Source organism: Eubalaena glacialis, chromosome 18 (assembly GCF_028564815.1).
Source record: "Eubalaena glacialis isolate mEubGla1 chromosome 18, mEubGla1.1.hap2.+ XY, whole genome shotgun sequence".
Lineage (NCBI taxonomy): Eukaryota > Metazoa > Chordata > Mammalia > Artiodactyla > Balaenidae > Eubalaena > Eubalaena glacialis.
In genome coordinates this window covers 17,966,920-17,977,594 of record NC_083733.1, presented here as the reverse complement: position 1 = coordinate 17,977,594, position 10,675 = coordinate 17,966,920, and the positions used below count along the sequence as shown (strand labels likewise).

The 10,675-nt window shown below is 41.5% G+C and overlaps 1 protein-coding gene and 1 pseudogene across 2 annotated transcripts in view; both read left to right on the top strand.

Moving 5' to 3' along the window:
* Nucleotides 1-4: 4 nt before the first annotated feature.
* UTP4 (UTP4 small subunit processome component) overlaps nt 5-10,675 on the top strand; it is a 34,177-nt gene continuing 23,506 nt past the window's right edge. Inside the window, exons 1-3 of one of the 2 annotated variants that reach the window (XM_061172640.1) lie at nt 5-77; nt 1,350-1,510; nt 3,569-3,760. In XM_061172640.1, coding sequence (XP_061028623.1) covers nt 1,352-1,510; nt 3,569-3,760 — 351 coding nt within the window. In that variant the 5' untranslated portion in view covers nt 5-77; nt 1,350-1,351. The remainder of the gene's footprint in view (nt 78-1,349; nt 1,511-3,568; nt 3,761-10,675) is intronic. The other variant, XM_061172641.1, reaches the window with a different exon arrangement.
* On the top strand, nt 5,447-5,981 carry LOC133078572 (kxDL motif-containing protein 1-like; annotated as a pseudogene).

Here is a 10,675-nt window from a genome sequence, read left to right as displayed (position 1 = left end):
CAGAGCACGCGAGCGCGCGCGCACGTGGGGCCGGGGCGGAGAGAGGCGAGCGCCGAGAGTGGCTAGCCCATCCGCTGGTGAGTTGGGGAAGGGGCGTGGGGAGCAGGGATGGGACGGGGTGGGGGGAGTTCGGGTGGGTGAGGCCTGCTACAGGTCGGCGCCCGGAGGAGCTCGCCGATTCTCTTGTGCCGAGGCTGGTGGGGGCTACTCCGGAGATCCCCGGAGAGGGAAGGGGCGGTGGAGCCCTCGCGCGCGCCTTGTACGCACTCTTAGCCCGGCCCGGCCGAACGCGTCTGCTCTGCAGGCAGGTTCCTCACCTTGAAAGGAGACGAGTAAGGGGCGACCCAGAGCGGAGTGCGTATATTGGCGGCGACGGAGCGGCAGGTAGAGGGAGTAGTTGACAGATGCCGACCAGTCCTGTCGTTCCTCCCCTTGAGACGCTCTCGGTTCTTCCTGCCCCATCAGCCCCACCGTCAGTACCGTAGTTGAGTCTGTAATTTGCAAACTTAGCATGCAGTAGAGATAGAGGTGTTTGCCAAAATGCAGATTGCTAGCCATCCCCCCGCCCCAAAAGATTGGAATTCTGGAACTGTGGAATAGGACCCGGAATCCTGCATTTTTAAAAACCATTTTTTGAGGTGATTTTGATACAGGAGTACTGCGGACCTGACTTTGAGAGACTCCTTTAGACTGTCCACATTTCTTGCTTCTTTAGAGTGGCCGTGGTATTTATCCTTCTCTTCACCACCCCCACCCCCAGAAACCTCACACACAAAATACAAAGGAGACCTTAGTTCTGCCTCGAATACATCCGATCAGCTCCATGTGGCTCCGTTCAAGTGCGCACTCCCAGTTAGAGAATGAGGTTATGTTCAGTCTTTTGCTCTAAGATCACGTTTTAAATTCTCACGCCTCTTTTCCTGGACCACTTCCTTCAGGCAGTTGTCAGGATTGCTGGCAGTCTGGGTGATGCTGTACGTGTTGATCTTTTAATTTTGTTGCTGAAGAATCTTGAGCTTCTGGAGACTGTTTGATAGATTCTGTACGGGCCATGAAAGCATCATTAGTTGGATATTTAGAAGTGAACCTCCGTCGGACTTCCCTGGCGGTCCAGTGGTTAAGAAGCGGCACTTCCAAAGCAGGGGGCTCGGGTTCCATCCCTGGTTGGGGAACTAAGATCCCACATTCCGCCCGGCGCGGCTCCCTCCAAAAAAAAAGTGAAAAAAAAATAGAAATGAACCTCGATAAGATATAGTTGGAGTGTTCCACCTAGAATAGTGGTAATAAGAAACATGAGGTGTGACATACTGCTGTTTAACAATGATTCTTTTCTCCGCCCCCCCCCCCAGGAATGGGTGAATTTAAGGTCCATCGAGTACGTTTCTTTAATTATGTTCCATCAGGGATCCGCTGTGTGGCTTACAATAACCAGTCAAACAGATTGGCTGTTTCACGAACAGATGGCACTGTGGAAATTTATAATTTGTCAGCAAACTACTTTCAGGAGAAAGTAAGTCATTTGGGAGCCTGATTTGGTGTTTTTGATGTTAATTTTTTTCTTAAGTTCAGTTCTGCCAAATCGTCTATGTTTTTTGTATTCAAAGAGATCAAAAGAAAGTAACTCTCCCCCACTCTCTCCGGAGTTGTTTAGAACCACATAACAAATATGCGATCTCTTGTCTGACCGATGCGCTTAGAGTTTTGATCTGTGTGATGTTGGTTAGAAAGATCCTACTTAGGAATCTTACCTAGGAATGCTCACTGTCATTTGGAAACTGAGGTTTGCTAGATCTGTTGGGCACAATAAGAAGGGAAATTGTCAAGACCATTGCTTCATATCAGTCTCTTCACCACTGTAACTTTGGTAAAGTGGCATTTCCTGCTATAAGTGTCAGTACCCATTTCATTGTCAATTCAGAAAAAATGAGACATTTTAATATCAAACATTTTGGTGATGTGATATCAGGAAGATGGATTCCTAAGTTCATCTGTTTGAGAGAAGGTAGATTTATATGCCTTATGTTTGGGAGTAAAGATTTTAAATTAGGTAAAGTACCATTTGGGTGTATGCAAAGGGCTGTTACAGCAGCATATTTTTCAAAGGCGGTGATTACTGATTTCAAGTGCAACAAAATAATTCAGTTCACATTTATTGAGTGCCTTACATGCCCTAAGCACCATGATATAAATGAATAGAAGAAAAAATGAATGAATGCAGTGCCCAGCAGCTTAGTACTTGGAATTTAGGCACTCTGTAAGTGTTTCTAAATGACTGAGTGGCAAGTATTAGGCATTAAGATGAATGTCAGAGGCCCTACCTTCAAGGAGTTCAAAATCCAGTGGGGGGAAGACGAGTATACAGTTTCCCAACAGTGTGGCAAATTTTATGATAGACCAGAGCAGAGGCATAGAATCTTAGTGGAGAGGTGCCTTACTCTGATGAGGTGGGTTTAGGATTCCTGGAAAGAGATGACTTACTGAGCTGATCCCTGAAGCACTAATAGGAGTTAAGAAATTGCTAGTCACCACAAATGAGTCACATTCCGTAGAATGAAAAACGTGCTGTGGTACATGCTTGTTGCATACTGTGATTTTTCTTGTCATTTATGATAATTGTAATTATATAATAGTTCATATATGTTTGTTTAATGTTTTCTTCCCTGCTGAACTTCAAATTTTATGAAAACAAGGACCTTGTCAGTGATATTCATGGCTGTTCTTTACCTAGTACCTCTTATTTTCCTCTCCCATCTGTTTTCTTTTTTTTTTTTGAACAATTAATTCAGTCTAGTCTTCCACTTTCTCCATGTTCCCTTCCCTGCTATTGAAGATTGCTTAGCTCTGGTGATCACTCTCAGAACAAGAAAACATTATATTTCTGAGAGTGAAGAGTAGTGCCTAGGAGTAAGGAGACCCACATTCTCTTCATGTCGTTGACTTTGGCCCTTTGGGCAAGCCACTTAATTAACGAATATTTTGCCTTTTCAAGTTCAGATAGGAAAAATTATACCTCCTCATTCCCTTTTGTATCAAGCAGATATAAGAATAAAATTCCTTGATAGTATGAATGCTTCTTGAGTGCTAAGAAAACACTTAGAAATCTGAGACTTGAATGAAAAGCTGGAGTGGGCTGCCTTCGTTTATTTTAATTTTTTAAACAGCTTTTAATTGGTGAAATTGACACACAATAAGCAACATGTATTCAAAGTGTACATATTGATAACTTTTGACATGTATACACCTTTGAAATTATCACTCAGTCAAGGTAATTACGATGATTTTTAAAAATTAGATACATCAGATACAAACTGGATTGTCTGAAACTTTATTGTCTGAAAAGGTTTTGCAGAGCAAGTCTTAGTAAAAGAAACAAAATCAACTGTATAAGTAACTAAAATGTGAACCTGAAAAAAATGAAAATATCAGTAACATGATCTTCAGATAGTGTAAAACCCCACACTAGTTATTTCTAGAGAAGCATTTTGATTTTCCCTTTTTTGCCTGTGACCACTCAGTGCTAGTAGCTGATGAATTCGTGGTGGGTTGAAAAGTTATGGTGTTTCTGTAGTTTTTCCCAGGTCATGAGTCTCGGGCTACGGAAGCTCTGTGCTGGGCAAACGGACAGCGACTGTTTAGTGCTGGACTCAATGGAGAGATTATTGAGTATGATTTGCAGGCGTTAAACATCAAGTATGCTATGGATGCCTTTGGAGGACCCATTTGGAGCATGGCTGCCAGCCCCAATGGCTCTCAACTTTTGGTCAGTAAGCAACTATTGGTAATTCAAACCAAGATTTCTCTTGTGCCCGCTTAAACTTGCTTCCCTATGTTCATAGGAAGGTGAAATTATATTATAGCATGTAGCAACTCCAGTCTAAGCTACATTCCAGCAACTAAGCAAGCAAGTGTATCTGGATTCCAATACGAGATACAAGATTGGGGTTCTTATTGGGGATTTTAAAATCCCTTGTCCTTTGGCACTCTTTCTGCTGCTACTTTGGACCTTGTTGATTCATTTATGAAACCAGAGGTTTCAGTTTGGTTCTGCATTTCCCAAACTGTGTTCTTTGGAATTGAGAGATGTAGAAACTGTTTTTTGTTTTGTTGTGCCTTGTGTTTTATGATAAATTTTGTTTCAGAAATATGGCATACTAAATCCTTCTGTAGATTCACAACACACTTTAGTATATCAAAACTTCTGATAGGTCCTTCTACAAGTCAACTTGTGGAACCATGTTTTTCCAGTGTTTCTGAAAAAATTTTTGAGCACAGACTTAAGACTTCCCCCCAGCAGAGGGCAGACAGCAGAAGCAAGAAGAACTACAACCTGCACCTGTGGAACAAAAACCACATTCACAGAAAGAGACAAGATGAAAAGGCAGAGGGCTATGTACCAGATGAAGGAACAAGATAAAACCCCAGAAAAACAACTAAATGAAGTGGAGATAGGCAACCTTCCAGAAAAAGAATTCAGAATAATGATAGTGAAGATGATCCAGGACCTCGGAAAAAGAATGGAGGCAAAGATCGAGAAGATGCAAGAAATGTTTAACAAAGACCTAGAAGAATTAAAGAACAAACAAACAGAGATGAACAATACAATAACTGAAATGAAAACTACACTAGAAGGAATCAATAGCAGAATAACTGAGGTAGAAGAACGGATAAGTGACCTGGAAGACAGAATGGTGGAATTCACTGCTGCGGAACAGAATAAAGAAAAAAGAATGAAAAGAAATGAAGACAGCCTAAGAGACCTCTGGGACAACATTAAACGTAACAACATTCACATTATAGGGGTCCCAGAAGGAGAAGAGAGAGAGAAAGGACCAGAGAAAATATTTGAAGAGATTATAGTCAAAAACTTCCCTAACATGGGAAAAGAAATAGCCACCCAAGTCCAGGAAGCGCAGAGAGTCCCATACAGGATAAACCCAAGGAGAAACACGCCAAGACACATAGTAATCAAATTGGCCAAAATTAAAGACAAAGAAAAATTATTAAAAGCAGAAAGGGAAAAATGACAAATAACATACAAGGGAACTCCCATAAGGTTAACAGCTGATTTCTCAGCAGAAACTCTACAAGCCAGAAGGGAGTGGCATGATATACTTAAAGTGATGAAAGGGAAGAACCTACAACCGAGATTACTCTACCCGGCAAGGATCTCATTCAGATTCGATGGAGAAATCAAAAGCTTTACAGACAAACAAAAGCTAAGAGAATTCAGCACCACCAAACCAGCTCTACAACAAATGCTAAAGGAACTTCTCTAAGTGGGAAACACAAGAGAAGAAAAGGACCTACAAAAACAAACCCAAAACAGTTAAGAAAATGGTCATAGGAACATACATATCGATAATTACCTTAAACGTGAATGGATTAAATGCTCCAACCAAAAGACACAGGCTTGCTGAATGGATACAAAAACAAGACCCAGATCCCGGAAGCGCGAGCAAGGCCGCCAGATGTGCAGGCAGTGGAGGAGGAGGAAGAGATGGACCCCCCGGACTCGGCCTCGAGGGTCTTCTGTAGCCGCATCCTGAGCATGGTGAATGCGGACGATGTCAACGCCATCATCCTGGCCCAGAAGAACATGCTGGACCGCTTTGAGAAGACGAACGAGATGCTGCTCAATTTCAACAACCTGTCAAGTGCCCGCCTGCAGTAGATGAGCGAGCGCTTTCTGCACCACACAAGGACCCTGGTGGAGATGAAACGGGATCTGGACAGCATCTTCCACAGGATCAGACATCCCGGAGGCGTCCCTCCTGGAAGACGAGGATGAAGACCCCATCCCGCCCAGCACCACAACAACCATTGCCACCTCGGAACAGAGCACAGGCTCATGCGACACCAGCCCCGACACAGTCTCGCCCTCCCTCAGCCCCGGCTTCGAGGACCTGTCGCACGTCCGGCCCGGCTCCCCTGCCATCAATGGCCGCAGCCATACAGATGACGAGGAGACGCCGGGCGAGTAGCCCTACTCCCAGGAGCTCCGAGGGGTCTCAGGGCAGCAGCGGTGCCACTGCCCAGATGTCTGAGGTGGCAGTGGGTAACTCTGCCTTGAGACAGCTTTGCCACCCTACTCTGTCATTTGGGGCTCACTGGGGGACAAGGCTCCCTCCCTGGGGTATGGAATTCCTGGGGATCTATCATTCCTCCACCTTCCTCACTGAGAACATCTCTCTTCTGTAGATCCCTCTGCCAGGCCAGGGGATGACCAGTCCAGCTGGAGTCGGGTTGGGCGCAAGGGAGCTTTTCCAGAGCCAGGCCTGACGTCTGCTCTGAGCAACACCTAAAGGTTCCCAGAGACCGGAGCCAGATGTCCTCTGCCCCAGCACCCTGGTCAGGACCTCCTCAAGGTGGCCAAGCACTGTCATGTCTGAGTTCACCCCAGCCCACCCCTGTGCCTACTAATTCTGGTCTCCTTGCCCCTTCCTCCAGTGACAGTATTGAATACTTTTTCCAATCATTATCTCAAGGAGGTTTCTGAGACAGTTGTAGAAGCCTCAAGGCAGAGATTAGCCATCCACTCAGCACCGAGCCTGGTTAGGCCCTGTTTCTCGGACCAGAGGTGTGGACCCTGAGGGCCCAGCAGGCTTCTCTTGGGGCCTCCATGGAGCAAGCCGCGCCACCTTGGAGAACAGAGTTAAGCAGAATATTTTTGTACCCGATGTTTACAGATGCTGTTGGGAAGTTATCAATAAAAAGACTCTGTTACTAAAAAGGGAAAAAAGACAAAACAAAAAAAACAAGACCCATATATATGCTGTCTACAGGAGACCCACTTTAGACCTAGGGACACATTCAGGCTGAAAGTGAGGGGATGGAAAAAGATATTCCATGCAAATGGAAATCAAAAGAAAGCCAGAGTAGCAATACTCATGTCAGATAAAATAGACTTTAAAATAAAGAATGTTACAAGAGACAAGGAAGGACACTACATAATGATCAAGGGATCAATCCAAGAAGAAGATATAACAATTATAAATATATATGCACCCAACACAGGAGCATCTCAATACATAAGGCAACTGCTAACAGCTATAAAAGAGGAAATCGAGAGTAACACAATAATAGTGGGGGACTTTTAACACCTCACTTACACCAATGGACAGATCATCCAAAATGAAAATAAATAAGGAAACCGAAGCTTTAAATGACACAATAGACCAGATAGATTTAATTGATATTTATAGGACATTCCATCCAAAAACAGCAGATTACACTTTCTTCTCAAGTGCGCACGGAACATTCTCCAGGATAGATCACATCTTGGGTCACAAATCTAGCCTCAGTAAATTTAAGAAAATTGAAATCATATCAAGCATCTTTTCTGACCACAACACTATGAGATTAGAAATGAATTACAGGGGAAAAAACATAAAAAACACAAGCACATGGAGGCTAAACAATATGTTACTAAATAACCAAGAGATCACTGAAGAAATCAAAGAGGAAATCAAAAAATACCTAGAGGCAAATGACAATGAAAACACGACAATCCAAAACCTATGGGATGCAGCAAAAGCAGTTCTAAGAGGGAAGTTTATAGCTATACAAGCCTACCTCAAGAAACAAGAAAAATCTCAAATAAAAAATCTAACCTTACACCTAAAGAAACTAGAGAAAGAAGAACAAACAAAACCCAAAGTTAGCAGAAGGAAAGAAATCATAAAGATCAGAGCAGAAATAAATGAAATAGAAACAAAACAATAGCAAAGATCAATAAAACTAAAAGCTGGTTCTTTGAGAAGATAAACAAAATTGATAAACCATTAGCCAGACTCATCAAGAAAAAGAGGGAGAGGACTCAAATCAATAAAATTAGAAATGAAAAAGGAGAAGTTACAACAGACACTGAAGAAATACAAAGCATCCTAAGAGACTACTACAAGCAACTCTATGCCAATAAAATGGACAACCTGGAAGAAATGGACAAATTTTTAGAAAGGTATAACCTTCCAAGACTGAACCAGGAAGAAATAGAAAATATGAACAGACCAATCACAAGTAATGAAATTGAAACTGTGATTAAAAATCTTCCAACAAACAAAAGTCCAGGACCAGATGGCTTCACAGGTGAATTCTATCAAACATTTAGAGAAGAGCTAACACCCATCCTTCTCAAACTCTTCCAAAAAATTGCAGAGGAAGAACACTCCCAAACTCATTCTATGAGGCCACCATCACCCTGATACCAAAACCAGACAAAGATACTACAAAAAAAGAAAATTACAGACCAGTATCACTGATGAATATAGATGCAAAAATCCTCAACAAAATACTAGCAAACAGAATCCAACAACACATTAAAAGGATCATACACCATGATCGAGTGGGATTTATCCCAGGGATGCAAGGATTCTTCAATATATGCAAATCAATCAATGTGATACACCATATTAACAAACTGAAGAGTAAAAACCATATGATCATCTCAATAGATGCAGAAAAAGCTTTTGACAAAATTCAACACCCATTTATGATAAAAACTCTCCAGAAAGTGGGAATAGAGGGAACCTACCTCAACATAATAAAAGCCATATACGACAAACCCACAGTTAACATCATTCTCAATGGTGAAAAACTGAAAGCATTTCCTCTAAGATCAGGAACAAGACAAGGATGTCCACTCTCGCCACTATTATTTAACATAGTTTTGCAAGTCCTAGCCTCGGCAATCAGAGAAGAAAAAGAAATAAAAGGAATACACATTGGAAAAGAAGAAGTAAAACTGTCACTGTTTGCAGATGACATGATACTACACCTAGAGAATCCTAAAGATGCCACCAGAAAACTACTAGAGCTAATCAATGAATTTGGTAAAGTTGCAGGATACAAAATTAATGCACAGAAATCTCTTGCATTCCTATACACTAATGATGAAAAATTTGAAAGAGAAATTAAGGAAACACTCCCATTTACCGTTGCAACAAAAAGAATAAAATACCTAGGAATAAACCTACCTAGGGAGACAAACGACCTGTATGAAGAAAACTATAAGACACTGATGAAAGAAATTAAAGATGATACCAACAGATGGAGAGATACACTATATTCCTGGATTGGATGAATCAATATCGTGAAAATGACTATACTACCCAAAGCAATCTACAGATTCAGTGCAATCCCTATCGAATTACCAATGGCATTTTTTACGGAACTAGAACAAAAAATCTTAAAATTTGTATGGAGACACAAAAGACCCTGAATAGCCAAAGCAGTCTTGAGGGAAAAAAACGGAGCTGGAGGAATCAGACTCCCTGACTTCAGACTATACTATAAAGCTACAGTAATCAAGACAATATGGTACTGGCACAAAAACAGAAACATAGATCAATGGAACAAGATAGAAAGCCCGGAGATAAACCCACGCACCTGTGGTCAACTAATCTATGACAAAGGAGGCAAAGATATACAGTGGAGAGACAGTCTCTTCAATAAGTGGTGCTGGGAAAACTGGACAGCTACATATAAAAGAATGAAATTAGAACACTCCCTAACACCATACACAAAAATAAACTCAAAATGGATTAGAGACCTGTATGTAAGACTGGACACTATAAAACTGTTAAAGGAAAACATAGGAAGAACATAAATCACAGCAAGTTCTTTTTTGATCCACCTCCTAGAGTAATGGAAATAAAAACAAAAATAAGCAAATGGGACCTAATGAAACTTAAAAGCTTTTGCACGCAAAGGAAACTATAAACAGGACGAAAAGACAACCCTCAGAATGGGAGAAAATATTTGCAAACGAATCAACGGACAAAGGATTAATCTCTGAAATATATAAACAGCTCATGCAGCTCAATGTTAAAAAAATAAACAACCCAATCCAAAAATGGGCAGAAGACCTAAATAGACATTTCTCCAAAGAAGACATACAGATGGCCAAGAAGCACATGGAAAGCTGCTCAACATCACTAATTATTAGAGAAATGCAAATCAAAACTACAATGAGGTATCATCTCACACCAGTTAGAATGGGCATCATCAGAAAATCTACAAACAAATGCTGGAGAGGGTGTGGAGAGGGAACCCTCTTGCACTGTTGGTGGGAATGTAAATTGATACAGCCACTATAGAGAACAGTATGGAGGTTCCTTAAAAAAGTAAAAATAGAATTACCATATGATCCAGCAATCCCACTACTGGGCATATAGCCAGAGAAAACCAAAATTCAAAAAGACACATGTACCCCAATGTTTATTGCAGCACTATTTACAATAGCCAGGTCATGGAAGCAACCTAAATGTCCATTGACAGACGAATGGATAAAGAAGATGTGGTACATATATACAATGGAAAGACTCCCCCCCCACCCCATTCTTATCATTAGACTGGGTACTTTCAGAGTTTTAGTTTTCTGTGATGGGTTTATGATTTTTTAAAAATTTGTACTATTTTGTAATATCTTGACGTATCTCCATTTAGGTCTTTTATTTAGGCCGTGGGTGTCTAGCAGAGACATCCTGTGAAATCCTATTTCTCCTCCATGTCCTATTCAGGAATTGGGCCACTAATTGGCCTGCTTTCTGGCTAGGACATAAAGACTGCCAGGAACACACTACCAGTTTCTTGCTACCAGTACTTTTTCCCTCTCACAAACTATTTTTCTGTTTCAGAACAAGTGTTAGCTTGAAGGAGGAAATGTATATATTTGTAA